Source organism: Coloeus monedula (genome assembly GCF_965178545.1).
Source record: "Coloeus monedula genome assembly, chromosome: 25".
In the NCBI taxonomy this organism is placed as follows: Eukaryota; Metazoa; Chordata; class Aves; order Passeriformes; family Corvidae; genus Coloeus; species Coloeus monedula.
The window spans coordinates 3,506,930-3,525,666 of record NC_138805.1 but is presented as its reverse complement, the minus strand read 5'-3'; the positions used below and the strand labels follow the sequence as shown (position 1 = coordinate 3,525,666).

Genomic DNA, 18,737 nt, shown 5'->3' with positions numbered 1-18,737 from the left:
TGAAGGCCCTAAAAATTTGCTTTTTCTTAGATTACTGGTGACTGGCATTGTCCTGTGCATCATGGAAATATGCTGGTTTAGAAAAGATAATATATTCCTGTTCCCTTCCTTCGTTAAATCACATGCATCTGCAGGAGAAGCTGGGAGATTTAGGATGGAGCTTGTGATTTTGACTCAGTAGGATGGAAACTTCAGGTCAAATCTTAGGGATGTATTTTACAGCAGTGCAACAACTTGGAATCTGCAACATTCTCTTGGAGAAGCCCCCAGCTGCTCGTGCCACTGACAACCAGCTGGATGAAGCAGGAGAGAGTCTGTTAAAAAGGGGGGACGAGCTTGAGCCAGGTGCTCAGGACAAAGGGCACTTTGTGACTCTTGCACTGAGGGGGTCTGACCCTCTCTGTTTTTAACTCGGAGCTGGCCAGTGCTGCTGCAGGGATGGAGCAAAGCAGGGGGGATGCACGGACGATATCAGCCTGAGGGGCGTGAAATTGTTGCGTTGTTATTTTCAGAAAGGTAAAGGGAGGAAACATCAAGGGCTGAACAAAGGAAATCGCTTTGATCCCAGCTTTGAAGATCACAACATCTTCCATTAACTTGTGAAGGCTGCTGCTGACGAGCCGTGGGAGTGAGTGGGAAGATGCAGAGCTCCAGCTTTGTCTCCTGCTCCTGAGATGAACAATATCCCTGCCTGCCCCCGCGCCGGCGCTGCGAGGTGTGCTCAGAGCCCTCCCCAGGCACGCTTTCGTCTGGGGTTTGTGAAACCCCTGCCACGGGGCTGGGTGTGCTCAGGGGGACAGCACTGTGCCAGGGATAAAGGCCATAAAGCCTTGCTGGAGTTACAGCGGGAGATGGGCAGCAGGGAAAAAGTGCCTGAGCTCTTCTGGAGGGAATCTGGGAGTTGTATCACACCTACATCCCCACCCAAAAATGGGCCTGGGTGTTTATCACCAGCTCTATTGCTTTATCTCCCTCTCCCTTGAAATAAAGAACGTATGACAGCAACATTGCATCCCCAAACCACTGAAAGGTTCTGATGTTAGCTTGGAAATGACGAGGATTAAAATAAACTGGCTCAGATTTATTTTAATTTTTATTTTTATCCTTCGAGCCGTCAGGTTTTCAAAACTTCCCTCACATCAAAGGTGGCTTAACAGTGTCTGTTGTTGTTATGTTTATTTTTTAAACAAGGCTTGCGAGCTCTGTTCTGCCCCAAGTTCCAGGCTCGGAGATGTTGATGGAAGCATCAGATATTGCAGTTCTTGCTGTTAATTACAAGAGCTGTTGACTTTGTGGTGGGGAGGGGAGGAAAACAAAGCCTGGATCTGTTCCTCCTTGGGAAGTACAGCTGTAGAGTGGGTGACCTGCAGGTAACTGTGGTGGGGCTGTGTCTGTCACCTCCAGAGGGATGCGAAATTCTTACTTTGTGCCATTTCCCCTTTCTTGCTTCCCAGATTTCTTTGTATTTCCCATCATACTTTGTTTTATCTGGCCTGCCTTCCTTTGGAGCAGATGGAATGATAATAATTTGTGGCTGAAGGAGGCCTCGGTTTAGGGTGTGATTTATAACCCATGGTGGTTCTCTGCACATTGATGATCCTTTCCAAGTCGTGACTGGTGCATTATTGGACTTCATTATTAAGAGCTGCCTTGTTTTATTTCAGAAACATTTTCCAACTTTTTCTTGGGATTTTTAAAGTAACTCCAAGCAAGAAGGGAGAGGTTGCTTCAAAGCCAGCCCAGGGGGAGCTTCTGTGAGAGATGAGGCCATTTGTCCATGGGTCTGTCTCCAGTGGTAACCAGGATCGGGTGACCCATGGGGACAATGACATGGTTAATAATGCATTTACCCAGCCTCGCACTGCTGGCTGTGGGCAGAAGGCAAATTCCTTCCTGATGTTTGCAGTGATTTGCTAATCCTCTGAGGCATAATAATTGCATTAATTTTATTTCATGAATATGTAAACATGTGATTGGATGTCATGGGAGGACAGCATTCTGCAAAATGTCAAAATAGACTGAGTAAATCTTAAACAAGGCTGGACTTTTCTGCTAAAAAACATGCAGAAGGCAGACTATTTTTATGATTCTTTTCAAAGCACTTGTCATGAAACACTCCTTGGTTTCTGCACGGCCCTGCAGGTGTCGTTGCTTTTTTGACTTATTGCTTTCTCTTTTGTCTCTCTTTCTGGGAGATGTAATAGAAATATAACATTCTGTTATTGCTTGTAGAGCAATGGCAGGCCCGGGGAATTGCTCCAGGATCTATGGAGGTTTTCATTCTTGGATTATCAATTTGACGGGAGTGTAGGTTGGTGATCAAAAGTTGTTACCATCTGCTTGCTGTTTGGGAGACTGCATAATGAGCTTCTGAATCTCCTCTTTTTCCACTGATGTCAGACAGTATGGCAGAAAACTATCTTTGTAGGCGTCTAATTAACCCCTCTAATAGCTGTTTCTGAGGAGAATTAACTCTTTTTAGTGCTACAGCCAGGCCTGAGGTGCCTTCTTGACCTTTCTGCTCTTTTCCAGGCTATCAGCACAGTTCTGTGTTGTGCTCAAGGATCTCCTTGTCTAGGAAAGTGTAGGCCCGGGCTTGACTTTGCACAGCCCATAGATTCCAGACAGAGAGAGTTAAATGTGTGCTTCAGTATGTGCATCTTTGCTGGTCTGGGGACATACTGCTCAGCACTTTCAGAATTAAGCTCAAATTGCAGAACAAACCCCAATTTTGGGCCTGGTAGAGCTCATTATCAGGTCGGTGCTGCAGGGAGGTGTGAGTAATTGCAGGATGACTCTTGGAAACCAAATTCTTCTGAGAACTGGGGAAGACTTGGAGGCCTTTAGGCTTTCCAAATCAGGACTTCCTTGGGGAAGTCGGAAGGGTTGAGAAATGCAGTTCAGGGAATGGTGTCACTGGTGTTTCTCTGCCCCCTGAGAAAAGCTGGTGGTGGGCACAGCGAAGGTGGGGAGTACCTGAAGCCGCTGCTTGTTTAGCTGAGCTGCTCTAGTTGCAAAATTCTTTGGTCCTCTTTCTACTTCTGGCTGAATTCTAATCCACATCCTGCAAGTGGCAGACTCAAAGGGATTTGCTGTGTTAATCTGTGTCACAGGTGCTGTGACAACGCCCTTCTGGAGGTGGCTGCTGGCTCCTGGGGCACCTGTGATTTGGGAAAGAACTGCTGCAGCGTGCTTATGTTAATGCCAGGGATGTCTGTGCTGCAGTGGCAGCAGGGTGGTGATTTCAGATCCGGTGGGATGGACAGACTTTTGTGTCACTTCAGGACTGCTTGGGTGTCATTCATGCAGAATTCATTTAAGGGACTGCAGCAAAGTCAGGTTTCTTGTTGAGTCGTCCGTGAAAGCATTGCAGAGAGGTCCTGTGTAGTTTTAAGAACACCAAGCTTAACTTGTAGAATCCCTTTGCCAAAAGTGACTGCTTGGTGAAGTCCTGTTCATCAGCTGGTGCAGATCTTTACAGGAAGCACTCTGTTCGAGGAGGAAATTTGGCCTTTCTGTGTCTTGCCTTGTGTCCCAGGGGCTTGTCCGTGCATTGCCAAATGTTCTTTGCCACCAGCTGAAGGAAAGCTTGTAGAATCCCACAATGGTTTGGGTTGGAAACGCCCTTAAACATCAACTGTCCCATGGGCAGGGACCCCTTCCACTATCCCAGGTTGCTCCAAGCCCCATCCTTGGACACTTGCAAGGGTGGGGCAGCCACAGCTTCTCTTGGCAGCCAGTGCCAGCGCCTCCCCACCCTCACAGGGAACAATTCCTTCCATATATCCAACCTAAATTTCCCCTATTTCAGTTTGAACCTATTATTCCTTGTCCTATCACTACAATTTCTGCTAAAAAGACCCTCTCCAGCTTCAAGATACTGGCAGCCCATAGGTTCTTCACTACGCTGCTGCGGATATTGATGCTTTTCCTCCACGTCTGAGTAGAGTTTGGCCCCTTCCCAACCACACCACGCTTGCTGATGGTATTTTTCCAGCCATAGGACGAGGTTTTTCCTTTAGGGACAGCAAGGGCATAAACCAAGGAGACACACTCAGCCTTCTGTGCTTTCAAATGCTCCCTGCAAGGTTTTCACCTCGGAGCAAAGGGGCTGCTGCTTAGGTGGGCTTGTTTGTGTTCTGTCCCTCACTTAATCTGTCTCATCTACTGAAGGCCACTCTGCAGGGGGATGTGAGGCCCTGAATGCGCTCTGGGCAATTAGGTCTCTAAAGCATTATTTATTACAATTATTTTTTTTCAAAGTGGGTCAAGCCGTTTTGGCATTTCAGGCGTTGATTCCTGGTTCAATTGCAGGCCTTGGTCGCCATGGCAACTGCAGAAAGCGTTCGTCATGGCTGTGCCTTGGGCTGGATTCAAGCTCCAGGGAATGAGCAGGAGCAGGGGGAGTTTTGAGGGGCTCGGGGCAGGGGCAGCCCTGTGCTTGCCGTGCCCATCCTCGCTGTCATAGAGTTGAATTAGCAGACTCTTCATTTTCTCTGCCTGTGGAGTCCTTCATGTGAGAAAAATTCAGCTTTTCCCAGTCATCAGAGAGTAGGAGGGGAATTCAGCCCTCCTGGGTTTGATATTTGTGCCACTGACTTCAGGGAGAGCCAAAGAAGGAGCCCTGGATGTTGCTTTCCCCCCCCCGTCTCTGCAAAGGTGACAATCCCCACACACCTAACGCGATATATGTGGATGGATTTAGTTTTTCAAACTAAAAATATGAGCTTAGAAGACAGAATCTGCCCGAGGTTGTGCTTGGCAGAGCTGGCACCAAAAAGTGTGGCTATGGCAGCGTGAGCTGAGCCTGGGCAAACATAAAATTGCCAGCTCTGAGCAAGTCAGTGCTGATGCTGCTCCTGTGCAGCTGCAGCACTGGGGGTGCTGGGCTGTGACTGAGAAACCCACCTTGAGGAGCTTTGTAAGACCATGAAAAGACTAAAATAGCACCAAACTTTCAAGCGTTTTCATCCTGAGTTTCACCTGCACGTGATGGCAGCTGTACCCTGGCTTTGAGCTGCTCATTCTGTGCTTTAATTGAGCAGCAGCAAATTCTCACAACTGCAGACTGAAAGCAAACAGAGCCTGGGCTGAATTTGACTTGGTCTTTACAGAGCTGCTCTAAGCTCAGAGTGAAACTGAACTGGCACGAACCGAAAATGAGACTGAGGTTGTGTGTGGTTAACTCAGGTTTTGTAGAGCTGTAGAGGAAAAATTAGTCTATCTGTTCAAAGAAATTTAGCCCAGTGATGTGCTAGTCAGGGACAGTGGCTTCAAATTCTTGCCTTGTGTTTTTGGGGGCCTCTCACATAAACCAGCTTATGTTGCCTCAAGCACGCTGTGGGCAAGCAGGACCAACACAGCCTCAGAATTTAGAGGTTTTAACTAGAACTCTGTGTTTTCTAGAGGCTGTAAAAATGGCAATTCAGAACGAATTTCCATCTCTGGGACCGCTGCTGATGAACTTGGGAGTCACTAATGTAGCTCTGCTGGGCTGCTAAACATTGAGTTCAGCAGAAGGAGCAACAGGAGCACAGACAAGGTGAAGCACCCATTTTAACTGGATCTGCTGAAAGTCTGTGAAGAAACCTGATGCTCTTTAACATTTCAATACACTAAGAAATCCCTGATGATTTTACTTCATGATATACCTAAACTGCTGCAGGCAGTGCTGCTGGGAGAATGGTACAGATCATTTTTTGATTCGTTTTCTGCATCAGTTATTATTTGGAGGGATTAAATCTTGAATATTGCTACAGTTATTGCTGCACTGGTTTAGCATTCAGTATTCCTGTGCCTTTTCCAGGGAAAGGGAGGCCACAGGACAAGATGCTGGGACAATGTGGCACTTGGGGGATGTGCCATTGCTCCTTGTGAAGAACCCCAGCCAAGGGGGAATTGCTCTGCCTGTCTTTGCCCTGGAGCTGCCTTGGGGTTTAGGTGTTACTTGAACAGGTTTTGTTGTTCTCTATCTATATTTCTCATCCTATTGAGTAGAAATAGGTAACAAAGCAGAGTTTAATTTAATCCAGCTTCCTGCCCGCAGAACATTTTGCAAACCCATTTTCCCAAGCCTGCTCATTATCTGTATGAACTTGCACACTTTATATTGGGGACAGCATCTTCTCAGGGGCTCCTGTGAAGCTCCGTGCTGCTGTTCCTGCCCCGTGCCAGCTCCTAGGAAATCTGATTCTGGCCCTGTTTGCATAAGCAGCTTGGCTGTGACTGTTTAGGGAAAGTTTCATCATTTGTGCATTGACACAAGCAGTGAGCAAATAAAGGGTAATTTACGAGGCCAGTTCATCCAAAATCAAACCAACCCAAACCTGATAACTGCTGGAGGAATGTGTTACGTTGTCTGCTTGTATCTAACTATTGCTCATTAAATGGTTTTGGCATCTTCAGAGGTAAGAAGAGATGGATATGATTTCTATCTGGGAATCAATGAAACCTTAGGCATGTGTTCAACTCTTGTAGCTTTTCAGGGAGGAAACAATCCATTTGGAGTACCTTGCTGTGCGTCATTGTGATTGCTGGATAATTTGGCTTAAATTATAGCCCTTAAGAGTCTGATTGTACCAACTTCTTTAATTCAGTCCCTTGCAGCTGTAATTCCTCCATCCTTTCCCTGTTGCCTCTGCTGTCAGATGTGGCCTGTTTGGCGTTGCTCATGAGATACCAGGGTACTGAAGAAGTCAGCACAGATCCAGTCCTTGGAGCAGCCCAGGCTCCTCTGTAACCTGCTGATTTGAGCAGGACCAGCTGGAATAGCCTTGAGGATGTCTGGACTGCTCAGAAATAGATTTGACTCCTGAAGGAAATGAGTGACGGAGGGAAAAATGGGTGTAGCATGTGGTATTTTGAAGAGTCTGTCAGGAAGGAGAGGCATCAAAAGAGAAGGAGCAGTGAGGAAATCTGAGTTTTCCTGTTCTGTATTAATAATTACATTACTGGCTTGCTGATTGACATGCTGGGGCATTTGCTGAGGAAAGAGGATGAGAAGTTCCGTTCCTCTCATAATTTCTGTAAAACTCTGAAAGGCTTTGCTTTTCCCTTTGTGAAAGAGGAACTTAATTTTTTTTTTTTTTTATCACAAAGGCTTTTAGGTCATAGCAAACCTTTTTCATGCCCAGCTCTAAATGGTGTGGGAAAGGATGGTTCTGTACAGGAAATGCTTCATTGAATGTCATCATGACTGCCCTCCCAGAGCACCCACGTTTCTGATGCTCTTTGATGGGGTGTTTTCTGAAAGGTGTGACCACATTTTCATGCATCGTGTTGAGAAGAGCTGCACTAATGAAGGAGGGGCAGAGTGAGGCTGTACTGAGAACTCGCTGCCACCTCCCTCATTCTTGAGCCCACGTTTAGTTTTTCCAAGCTCAGATCATCACTTGAAGTTCTGGGAGCCCACAGGGGTCAACGAGTTTGTTCTCGTGGGCATTGCTCTGTGGTCTGAGGGATTGAAGGGTGGGTGGAGAAAGGCACTGCCAGCAGTTCCTCTGCCTCTGGTAAATGAGAACTGCCTGAATTCACTGGGGGCAGTGGGTGTGTGTGCTCAGGAAGCAGCTCTGCCTGCTGTGCTGTGGGGAGGTCTGTGGGTGCCGCACAGCTTTCAGTCTGAAGATGGCTAACGCTGCTGTTCTTTCCCCTTCCTTTCCCCCCTGCAGTACTGCCAGTAACTCCAACCGCAGCACGCCTGCCTGCTCCCCGATCCTGCGCAAACGCTCCCGCTCGCCCACGCCGCAGGACGCCCCGGGGGACGCCATGGTGGAGAAGGGCTCCGACCACTCCTCAGACAAATCCCCGTCCACGCCGGAGCAGGGTGTCCAGCGGAGCTGCTCCTCCCAGTCAGGCCGCAGTGGGGCCAAGAACTCCAAGGTGAGGAGCGAGCAGAGGGCTCTGGCCATGGTGTCCCTGGTGCTGGGTGTGCACTGCACTGGCTTTGTCCTCTGCCTTTTATTTCTCTGTCTGACTTCCCTCCCTCGTATTTCTCCCCCATCATATTTCTGAAGGTTCTCCTAACTCGGAGTCCTTTGCCTGGGTCAGACTTCAGCCCAGCCCTGAGTCAACTCATTGATTACAACTTGCTGTAGTCAAGGTCCTGTTCCTTGGGAGGCTCTGTGGTTTTGAGAAAGACCTTGAAAATCAGCTGTTGCAGTTACTTTTGATCACCTGGGTCATGAAGGGGCATGGAACAAATAACATTTCCCCTGTGAAGGGCCTGTGCGTTTCCCCAGTCCTGCCCAGGCCCTGTGAGATGAGGTTCAGGTTGCACAGAATCAGTTTTCCAGCCCTCTGCCTGTTCCTTCCATGGCTGCAATGTTATGACTGGCTTGCCCAGGATAGCTGATATTTTCCCCAGGAAGATTTTGTGTCTTTGGACCATATTAGAAGCAGCCTTGTCTTTGCTGTGCAGAGGAAGAGGGTTTCAGGTTTGGCTCTAGGTTTATGTGTGAGCGGTGGGACCTGGTAAAACACACACAGGAGCCTGGGGAACCAAACAGACCTTTGATTATAACCCTGGTATATCAGTGTTGTGTTATAAATCAGCTGTCAGGAGCACTTGTGTTTGCCCAGACTTTTGAAGTGAGATGTTTCAGCCTGAGTAATTTCACAGGCATAACTCTGATGGCTTGTATAAAATGAACTGTTAGATCTTTGCCTGATTTATTGCTGGACTTTGTCACACACAAGGATTCTTCATCCCCTCCCCTTTGTGGTCGCTCAGCAGAGGGAACAGGACTCAGTGGCCCACATTCTGATCTCTCATCACCACCACGGGGGGAGGCTGTGAGTTCCAAAGAGGGGGGAAAAGGGTTTTTCAAGCTTGAATCACTGACGTTCTGAGGTTGCCCTTGAGGTCAGCCTGGCTTCCTGTGCACACAGTGACCTACAAACCCTGTCCCAGGGCTGGGTGACACCCTCAGGACGGGGTTGCCAGCACTGTGTTCCCAAAGGGAAGCTCCCAGTGGGATGGAGGCAGGCAGGATGCAGGGCATGCTGTGCTCGTAGCCACACTGGGGATGCTCGCAGGGAAATGGGCTCCTTGGGAAGGGGGAATCACAGAGAGGAGTAGCATTGCCCTGGCCCTCAAAATGCTGGGAATTAGGGTTATGGGAGTGAGATTTTTACCAACAGTGACTACTAAAGCGTAACTTTAATTCCTGGTGCTTCCACGAGGAAGGGGGGGGTACAATGCTCTCTGTTGGGTGTGTGGGTTTTCCTTCTCTTGATCTGCCAGGTAATTTTTCTTCTTTCCCTAATTTCTCTCTTTTCATTCCTGCATGCTTTCTCTCCGATTAAGTCACACAAGCGCCTCTCCAAAGTAAGCCTTCTTTTTTCTCTCCTGTCCCCCACTGTAGAGCTGTCTCATCACTCAGGAACCCTCCCCGTGGTGCTGAGTGCTGACCCCAGTCAGGCATTCTCCTGCTGTGGCTGTGAGAATGTCAGCAAGAGCTCAGCCCCGTGCCTGTAGCTGGAAGCTGGTTTCACTGACATCACTGGGATCTTGCTAATATTTGCTCACACAGAGTGAGAACTGGCCTGCTCATCACACTCCTTCAGCTGCTTCCAAGTCATTTTAGCCTTTAATTTCTGCTCTCCCCTCTCCCTTGAAGTGAGCTGCTGTCTTTGCCAGGGAGAAATCCACTGGAGTTGAACAGAACCACGATCCCTTCTCCTTCCTCTCTTCTTCCTCCATGATTTCAGAAACAAGAGTTGTTCTCCATGACTTCTTCCCTGCTTTTCATGATGAATAGCATTTTTGTGGCCAGTGATCTCAGATTACTGCCCTTGCACGCTCTCCTGTGTGATGGAAATATTAAAGATCGGTGATTTCAAATGAACATGAACCCAGCTTGAACCCGGTAGAACAGACCTGTCCCAAATGAATTGTGAGAATTCATGGGCTCGCTCTGAGAGGTGATAAGTGGAAGATCCCTCTGTGGGTGCTTGGATTGGAGATAAGATCATTTGGGATTTGATCTCACACCTCTGTGCTACCCCCAGAAGAGTGGAAAAATCAGAAACGCAGGTGGGGTGTTGTTGGGAGAAAGCGCCAGGCTGTTGGCATTTCTACTTTATAAAAGCAGAATGGCTTGGATGGCTTCACAATCCACAAAATCCTTGTCTTGGCCTTTCCCCAGTCGATGCCTTAGGTTTCCTTGCAGGCAAGTTCTCAGAGAGCAGTGCTGGCTCACTGTCTCCCCTTGGTCGTGGTCCTTGTGACCAGCCCGACCTCGCATGATTTGCTGGTGTCTGCTGGAAGCTTCTTGATGTCTTTTTTTTAGACAGATTGTCTTGTGCTTGGTATCTGTAGCTGGGATAACTGCAGAGGAGCACTGTGGGACTAAAGTCTCAGGTGAGGTGTGAAAGAAGTGCTGTGGAAGGTCTGGAGTAGCCTGACAGGATTGCTGGTGAGTAGAGGTGTGTGGGCCAGGCCAGGCTGTGGTAAGCTGGAGGTGCCGAGGGTTTTAGGAGAGGGATGGGTGGGAAGAAGCCTGGAACAGAGTGGTGTCTGTGTCAAATGTGTGTGCAGAGGTGCTGTGAGGTGCCTGCAGCCAGCCCCTGCTTCTCTGAGAGGGAGAAACCCCAACCCCTGCGAGGCAGCTGGAGAAACAGGAGGGAAGCGGAGCCCAGATGAGTTCAGAGGGAAGGGGATCCCCCAGCAGCGTGTCAGAGCCTCCTGCCCTGCTCACACACACACACACTCAGGATATTCTGAGTTGGACCCACGAGGATCATCGAGTGTGCAGCCTGGAGCTCCGTTCTGGGCTCCACAAGCTGCTTCCTGTGGCACAAAAGAAGAATTTCAGGCATTAAACCCCCTGCTTCTCCCCACACAGATGATTCCGTTGAGTGCTCGTACAGGGAGAGGTTAGGAACAAAGAACTCGAGGGCAAAGATTTTAAACTCTCCTTTCTCAGCCTCTTCTCCTCTCCCCGCCCATCTCCTGCAGGAAGAATGGTTTGATTCCCCAACCTGTCTGGCTAATGAGGTGGAACAGCTTGAGCCCATGAGTTTGCTGCTGTGTTGGTACAATTGCTGACAGATCTGCTTGAGTCCCCTGCCCTCTTTTGTGTGCCGTGTTCTGTGGTGCTGCAGCGCTGCCGTCAGAGGGAGCGCTTCACCAGGAGTTTTTAAGCACTGGAATTGCATCCCGAGGGAATCTTTCCCAGAGCTTGCTTTGCCACCCTGACCTCAGCAGTGTGCCACGGACCAAGGGCTGGCTCAGCCTTAGGCTTTTGCTGCTTCTGGGACAGCTTTCCAAACTCAGGGAAAACCCATCTTTTTGCTAGTAGCCAGTGATGAAATACGTCTTTTTTAACTATTTTGCTTCTGCCCAAGGATAAAAGTGATTTCCTGTAGGTTCTTCCCAATGCCTGTAGCTAATGGTGAATGCTGAGGATTAATATTAAGTTAGGGGGAAAACATAAATTTTGGTGTAGGGCCTGGGGGTTGTAGAACAGTTTAGGTCAGGAGGGATCTCAGGAGGTCTCTCACTCAAGCCCCTGCTCAAAGCAGGGTTAAGTCAGCTTGGTCTAAACCTTCGTCCAGCCACGTTTTGCAGCCCTCCAAGGCTGGAGATCCCACAGCCTCGTCAGGCCCCTGCTCCAGTGCTTAACCACTCTTGTGAACAGGCTTTTTTCTCCTCTCCACATAGACTTTCCCTTACTGCAGCTTACAACTGTTGCCCCTTGTCCTTCCAGTGTGCCACGATGAGAAGAGTTTGGCTGTGTCTTCTCATCCACCCCTCCCACTGGGTGGGACAAACCCCCTGTAGGTAGTAGGTAATGAAATTCTGATCATTTTGGGCTGGGGTGAGGGTTTGGGGAATAAATTCCATCCATTTCCCTGAGTTATGGCCGTTTAGAAGCCGGGTGGGCAGCGCAGCTTTTGGAAGTGCGCAGAGCAGGACAGAGGGCTCTGGGATCTGCTCCGAGCTCTGCCCTCAGCCCCGTTCTGTGCCTCTGCTTCCCCAGGTGTAAAAGGGATTTGGGGATACTCCTAGAGCTCTGTGGCACATCACTCACTTGGGAGCAACAAGGAGTGAGTTGTGATGCTGCTGCCCGTGATGCTGAGAGGTAGAAACTCCTTTTGGATGGAGTTACCAGGGTGAAGTTCTACGTGTGACCCGTGTGCGCTGCAGAGCTGTAACCTTCCCTAGCAGTGCTCCAGGTGGGAGGTCACTAAATCATGAATATTTAGAGACAGCCATTCAAGGCTTAGAGAAAATATTCCATTTTTCACATTCCTCCAAAGTTCTTCCTGGTTACAGCCCCCTTGTAACCACGAGCTCTGCTCTGTGCTCCTGTAGCATCGTCTCTGCAAACCAGTCCCATTTTCTCTGTGTCTGTGTGCAGCTCTCTCCTTCTGTTACTTAGTTATTTTCTCTTTTCAGTTCTAATGCTTATGGTTTCTTTTTCCAGTATGACAGACTTAACCTGCTCAAAGTAAGAATATGTTTTTCCTTTTTCTTTCTCCCCCTCCCCTTTTTTCCCCCCTCTGTTTTACTGTCTCTTGATTTTCACAGTTTGCGTTTCCCTGTACCCTCAGCGAGTTGAAAAAAAAAAATAGAAGAGAGATTTAAGGGCTGAGGTTTTTTGGATTTTGGACAAGTCTGTTGAACTTGGTGGAGGCAAAAGATGAGGTTTGAATGTTGGTATAATTAAGGATGTTGGTAAAATTACAGATGTCAGTATAATTATGGATGTCTGTATAATTTTTATGTGTGGAAGAGCTCAAAGAAGAACCTGCAGAGCTCCTTTATAGGGGACCCTTGATTCAGGGGAATTCAGATGTGAGGAGGAAAAAAATAAATAGCTCCTGCAATGAATGCAGCAGAGGGGAGTGAAATCCTGTTGGGTTGTGCTGACACCACAGCATGGGCACCCTGATTTAGAAGCCACAGTGACAGCAGTGCCTCTGTTGTGTGTGTGCCAATTATAGTTTGATGGTGAGGGTTTTTTTTCCCCAGGAATTTCTGAGTTACGCCTTTTGCTCATTAAGGCAGACAGATGGCAAAACAAATCTGCAGGAAAATCACTCCATCTCGGTCCCTGTGCTCCTGAGGACAAGGTGCTGTGTGCAGGGTTTAGATTAATTACCCTGGTTCTTTTTATAGTGTAGACTGGGTTGCATAAGGCTTTTTTCCACGTCCTACTTGCAGGGAGGGATGACTTCAACCCGATCCTTTATGAATGGAGGGTATGGCCAAGTATGGAAAAGAGTGGGAAGAGGAAATTCCTCTGGTTGGCTGATGAGCCATGCTCTGTGTGCAGTCCTTCAGCTCATCTCCTTTCCCCAGAATTTGGGGAAAAAGGGGTGTTTGTCTTTCTAACGTCAGAGTTTTGTATTTTAGCCCACGTGCTCTGTTACTGTGGGGCTTTTCATCAGAGACCAGCGCAGAAAAACTGGGAACTCTGCAATGAGTCCTACAGAAATGCTGGCTCCAAGGGTGGGAACCAGGTGCCAGTGAGGTTCTGTGGCTGGAGTGGCACACAGGGAACTGCAAGCAGGGAGATCCAGGGGAGGGAACAGAGCAGCCCCTGTATCTTCACAGAAATCTCTGGTCCCATCTGATCTCACTAACACTTCTCCTTTCCTGTAGCAGAACATCCTGTGTGTCCTGGTGGGCTGCCCCAGGGCAGGCAGTTTCTGTGTGAACATGAGCTGAATTCCCAGTGAAACACAGAATGTTTCCCTTCCTCTTCCAAACTGGGTGCAAAGCCTGGAAAATTCTCCAAGGTCAGAAGCAAGATGGCTTCAAAGGAGGAAAGGCAGTGAAATATTGCTTCTGTCCTTGTGTGCTATGCTCAGCTCCCACTAATGTAGTGTGGAAGTGGCTGGGAGAGGGGGACAGCACAGCTGGAGCTGCCTGCCCTCGGTGGGAAAGGCTACAGTGCCCCCAGGCTCCACTGCCCTGAGGTAAATCCCCCCAAAAGGGGGGGATTCCTGTGTACCCTGTCAGCTCTGCCCAGTGTCCTGTTGGAAAGCCAGCCTGGCTGGAGTGGGAAGCTCATTTCTTCCTCTCCCTGTGCAGATAAATCTCACCTCCAGCTGCAAATTGCCGAGCGTGACTTTCCAAGCTGAGCCAGCTCTTTTGTGTGCTCCAGTGTGATGTGTGGCCTGTCCTCTCAAACCATCTGAAATGCCATGATAAGGACAAAAAAAAAAATTTAAAAAATCACAGTGCAGATGATGCAAAACACTGTGCACTGAAATGCTGAAAAAAAAATAAATCCCAACCTTTTTTTTTTTTCCTTGCTTAGCTTTTCTAGCGATTTTCTACAGCACTTTTCCTGGCTCTGTGTGTGTGTGTCCCTTTAAAAATTGAAAATACTCTTGGAACATTTGCCTTTTGTGAGCAAAGCTGTGTCCCTGCCCTTAGCAGTGCTTCAAGGGCTGTTTGAGGCAATGTGAGTTTTGCCAGCTGGCCAGTGGAAGAATGAAGCCCCTAAAACACAGCTGGCAGTGATGATGTGATGGTGATGATGATGGTGATGAGCTCCTCTGTTGCTGTGTGGCACTGCTGGTCTGCACACAAGATGACAGCATGTCTGTGTGTGTGCATGTGGACATGCACACCTTGGCCTGAACTGTCTCCTATTCCAGACTCCTGCTGCTGGATTTGCTTCTGTAACTGGGGATAACTCTGTTAGACCACACTGTGAAATCCATTGAAATCTTCTGTTTAATCCCACTTTCACTTCACTAATGATACAAACCAGATTGGAGCTGCTTTCTCTGTCCCTCTCTTTGTGATCCTAAGATCTCTGTGCTAACTAATGCTTCTCTTTTATTTTGTCCTTACAGAAAAGCCAGAGTTGGTATAATGTAAGTACTCCAGTTTCTCTTGTCCCTGGGCGCTGTGGGCTGGGCGGGGGGAAGGTGCAAAGGGGCTTTGCAGTGGCACTGGGGCACTCTGACCATTTCCAGGAGGAGTGGAAATGGCTCAGCACTGGCAAAGGAGGGCTGACATCCTGAGGAGAGGGATGCCAGAGACAGAGAGCAGAAGCTTTGTCCTTTTGGTCACTCTCGTGATGCTCCCCACATCCTGCACCTCAGGTTTCTCAGCACGGGGGCCGTGGTGTGGTGACACGTGGTGACAAACAGAGCTGCCACCCTGCAAACCCTTTGCATCTCTCAGGGCGGTGCGGGGGCGAGAGAGGAATTATTTTCTACTGACCCCATAGAAACACCAACCACCCTTTGCTTCTGCCTCGGTGTTCTTTTCGTTCTGCCAGCACGAGTGGCCCTGCTCTGGGCACAAAGTCGGTGTCACTTTTGCACGGTCGGGCCCCACCCTCGAGGCTCTGGAGTAGCCACAGGCAAATGCAGCAGCCATCCCAAGGTCAGCCACGGTTCCTGCCCTCCTGCAGCCATCAGGCAGCAGAGTGGGGGCCAGCAGAATGTGTGGTTTTGGCTGAAACAGCGTGGGCAGGTTGGACAGAGGTGAGGGAGGCAGAGTTAGGAACGTGCTGGGTGTGAACAGCAGCGGGTGTAGCGCGGGCAGGGAGAGCTCTCAGAGGCAGAGAGGGATCGAGGCAGTGGCATTAAAAATAAAATACAAACCAAGGTGGGCCAGACTGGTGGAGAAGTGGCAGATAAGGACTGTGAGCAGATGCCCCGGCCTGACCTGCTGCCAAAACCTGACTCTGTCACCAGGCTAGAGGTGACTTTGGCTCTTACTGCTTCTGCCTGTAGCTGCTGAGCTCCATTCCCTGCTGCATGATGCTTTGCTGTGGTCTGCTTCTGTGGGTCTCTTGTGTTTTCATGTCCTCTCTATCTTATCTTTCTGTTCTCTTGTTTTTCCTCCATATATTTTCAGCATGAGAGACAGTACATCCGGAGAGTAAGCACTGGCTGCATTTTTTTGTGGTTTTCCCCACCCCACCCCATTATTTTCCTTTGTAAACAAAACAAAACAAACCCATTTTCTAGTTAGGAGAGACATTCTGGCCAGATAAAAGCAGCAGTGTGAAAATATGGATGAGCCACAGACTCCAGGAAGTCAGTCTGTCTTGGCAATGTTATTTCCATTAAAAACCTGCTAATGCACCTCCTTGATAGTTCCCCTTCTTTGCCAGCTCCTTCCAGGCAGGATTTTTCTGCCATTTGGACCATTCTGATTCTGCCATTCCTTTCCCCTCTGAGAGCAGCTCTAGAAATGAATCAGAGGCCTCTTCATGAAGCCTCAGAATTTCCTGTGCTCCCTTTCCCCCACTTTCATTTTACATAAACCCCACCGTGCCCAGAGCGAACACCCTCCACATTGTTCTCTGTGCCAGCTCAGCAGCCCTGGGTGCCAGGCACTGTGCAAACCCAACCCAAAAAATAATCCCTGCCTCAAAGAGCACATGGTCCTCAAAGATCCCCAGGGTATCACCAGTTTTCTTCATTTTTTTGCTGCTTTTAACTGGTCTTTTTGTCTCTGTAGCTCTGCATCCCTCTTTGCCAGTTGGAACCCTCCCTTTCCCTTCTCCTGGATTCCTTTTTCTCTCTTTTTTTCCTTAAGATGCCATCAACTTCTCCTGCCTTGTGTGTTCTCCTTCTGATCCCACCAGTGCTTTTTTGGGATTGCCATCCCTGCCCCATGGAGAAGTGGGAGGTAAACGGGTGGAGTGAGGTCGTGGGTTGGTTTGGCAGACCTGCCCCTCTCTCTGGTTGTGCTTTCTCTGCTTGGCTTTGCAGAGGACAAATGCAAACTGGTGCAGGTGCACTGTGAGGTTGAGAAGAGAACCCCAGTTTGGGAATAAATGCACTCAGCCTTTTGGGGTTTCCTCTTTGTGGCGCAAGAGCAGGAGGTCAGTGGAAAGGAAAAGTCCCTGAGGTGTTTCTCGTGCCTTTAGTGAGGAACTGAACACGGAGAGTTTGGTTTGGAAATACCGTGGTTTTTAGGGAGGAGAAATCTGTTGGTCACTCGTGGTTTAACCATCAGTTGTGTCTGCTTTGGGTCGTGTGTCTGCATGGTGAATTGTTGTTAATTGATTTATTATTTTAAAATCATTTCGAAAATAGGTCTCAGACCTTAAAACTAAACTTCCTTTGTAGTCCTGTTTACTGAAACAGAGATGTGCCTTAGTCTGTGCACCCGAGGTGCTCAGAGAGGTGGGAAATCTGTGTTTCACTTCCCTGAGGACACCAAGGAGGAATTGCTCTGTCTGTGGGGGTGTCAGTAACTCCACACTTGGCAGAAGGAATGTGTCACCCAGCAGATGTCATTACAATGAGAGACAAACTGGAGATATTTTGCTGCCAGGGGTAAAATCTCTCTCCTTCCTTCTTCTCTCTGGGATTTGGGCAAAGGGCCCCATTTCTGAGCGTGGAGAGCTCTCATTTCTGTGTCACAGTTGAGGCCCTGAGCCTGGCAAATCTGCCATGGTTTTCCTGCCTCATTCTGTCTCACTTGGACTGTGAATCCTTCTACGTCCCTGTCCCTAAATTAGGGTGTGTGTCTCAAGATCCTGCAGCATTTCTGCTGCTCTATACCAGGGCTTGATTCTCCAATCCGGCACCAGGCTTCAGGAGAATCCAGAGGATGCTCTGGAAAAGAGAATAGATAAGATGATCCTGAAAAGTTAGAGAAAACATCAGGGAACAGGTGAGATTTTTATCTGTCCGTGAGGTTTTCGCTTCAGCATTTACATCCCAAGCTCTGCCTTGCTCTGTATTCCTTTATTTTTATCTGTCACATGCTTTGAATGTTTTTCTTCCTGTAACTGACCTGAGCAGTGAAAAGACACCAATTGCCTCTTTCAGGTGTAAATATTAGAAAACTAGGAATATTTGCTATCCCAGTCAGTCTGGGCAGATCAATAGGAGCCCAGTCCTTCCCACCTGTGTTTGGGAGAGCAAAGTCTGCCCTGAGGATTGCAGGGAGTGGGACAGGGGCCCTGCTCCTGCAGCTCTGCAAACAGATCTGTGCACACAGGGCAGCTCTCAGCCTGGCAGTGATGCCTTTTCCTGGTCTTAAAATCAAGAGGCATACACGGTTAGAAGGGGAAAAGGGATTTTACCTTGGCATTTATTTTAAGGATCCTTAGGTGCACACATCCAGGTCATATGCATCGAGATGCACCCCGCCGAGTGTCTCCTCCCCCAACATTGGGTATAACATTCTAGGTGTTACTAATTAGCAGATCTATCAAAGATTCCCCAATGAGAGGCTCAAGTGAGCCCCCCTCCGCAAGGAGCCTTCCCCTGGATGGTTCTATCTTGGTTTACAGAATGTGTTCTGGAGAGCACCTTGGGCTCTGGGGCACACTGATCCCTGGCTACGAAGCTTCTAAAATGTTGAGTCTCTCAGCTTGACAAACAAGTCCAAGAATGTAGGCAAAAAGCACTGGGGATACAGAAGCTGTAAAAAGGTATAACGGGTATAACAGGGGTAAAAAAGAAAAAGCAAAAATCTTCATGGCATCAGCAGGAGCTCAAAGTCTCAAAAATAAACCCAAAATTCCAGTGGGGAGGCGGGTAAAGGGGAAAGCTCAGAGTTTTCCATTGGGAAAACTGCAGGGAAAGCCTGTGCAGGAGGAGCTGGCTGAGGACCCGTAGTACATTGTGATGCTGCAAAGGGCCTTTGTGGGGAACTCTGAGCAGCTCTTGAGCTTCTGAAGAATAACCAGACATCACAAGACTGATAAGAGACCAGCCCTGGCTGGCCTCAGAGTGCTGTGTGTTTTCTTGGAGACCTCGTGGATACCACAGTGGAGGGGAAGCTCAGCTGCTGGAAAGAG

At 48.6% G+C, this 18,737-nt stretch overlaps 1 protein-coding gene across 8 annotated transcripts in view; it reads left to right on the top strand.

The window, feature by feature from the left end:
* Window positions 1-18,737, top strand: part of GRAMD1B (GRAM domain containing 1B) — a gene marked incomplete at its 5' end in the record, with an annotated part of 83,839 nt that overhangs the window by 46,714 nt on the left and 18,388 nt on the right. For 3 of the 8 annotated variants that reach the window (XM_082296977.1, XM_082296976.1, XM_082296975.1), the window contains 2 exons: window positions 7,668-7,878; window positions 14,815-14,835. In XM_082296977.1, coding sequence (XP_082153103.1) covers window positions 7,668-7,878; window positions 14,815-14,835 — 232 coding nt within the window. Of the gene's footprint in view, window positions 1-7,667; window positions 7,909-9,304; window positions 9,326-12,428; window positions 12,453-14,814; window positions 14,836-15,829; window positions 15,854-18,737 lie in introns of those variants that run through there. The other 5 variants (XM_082296972.1, XM_082296971.1, XM_082296973.1 and 2 more) reach the window with 5 other exon arrangements.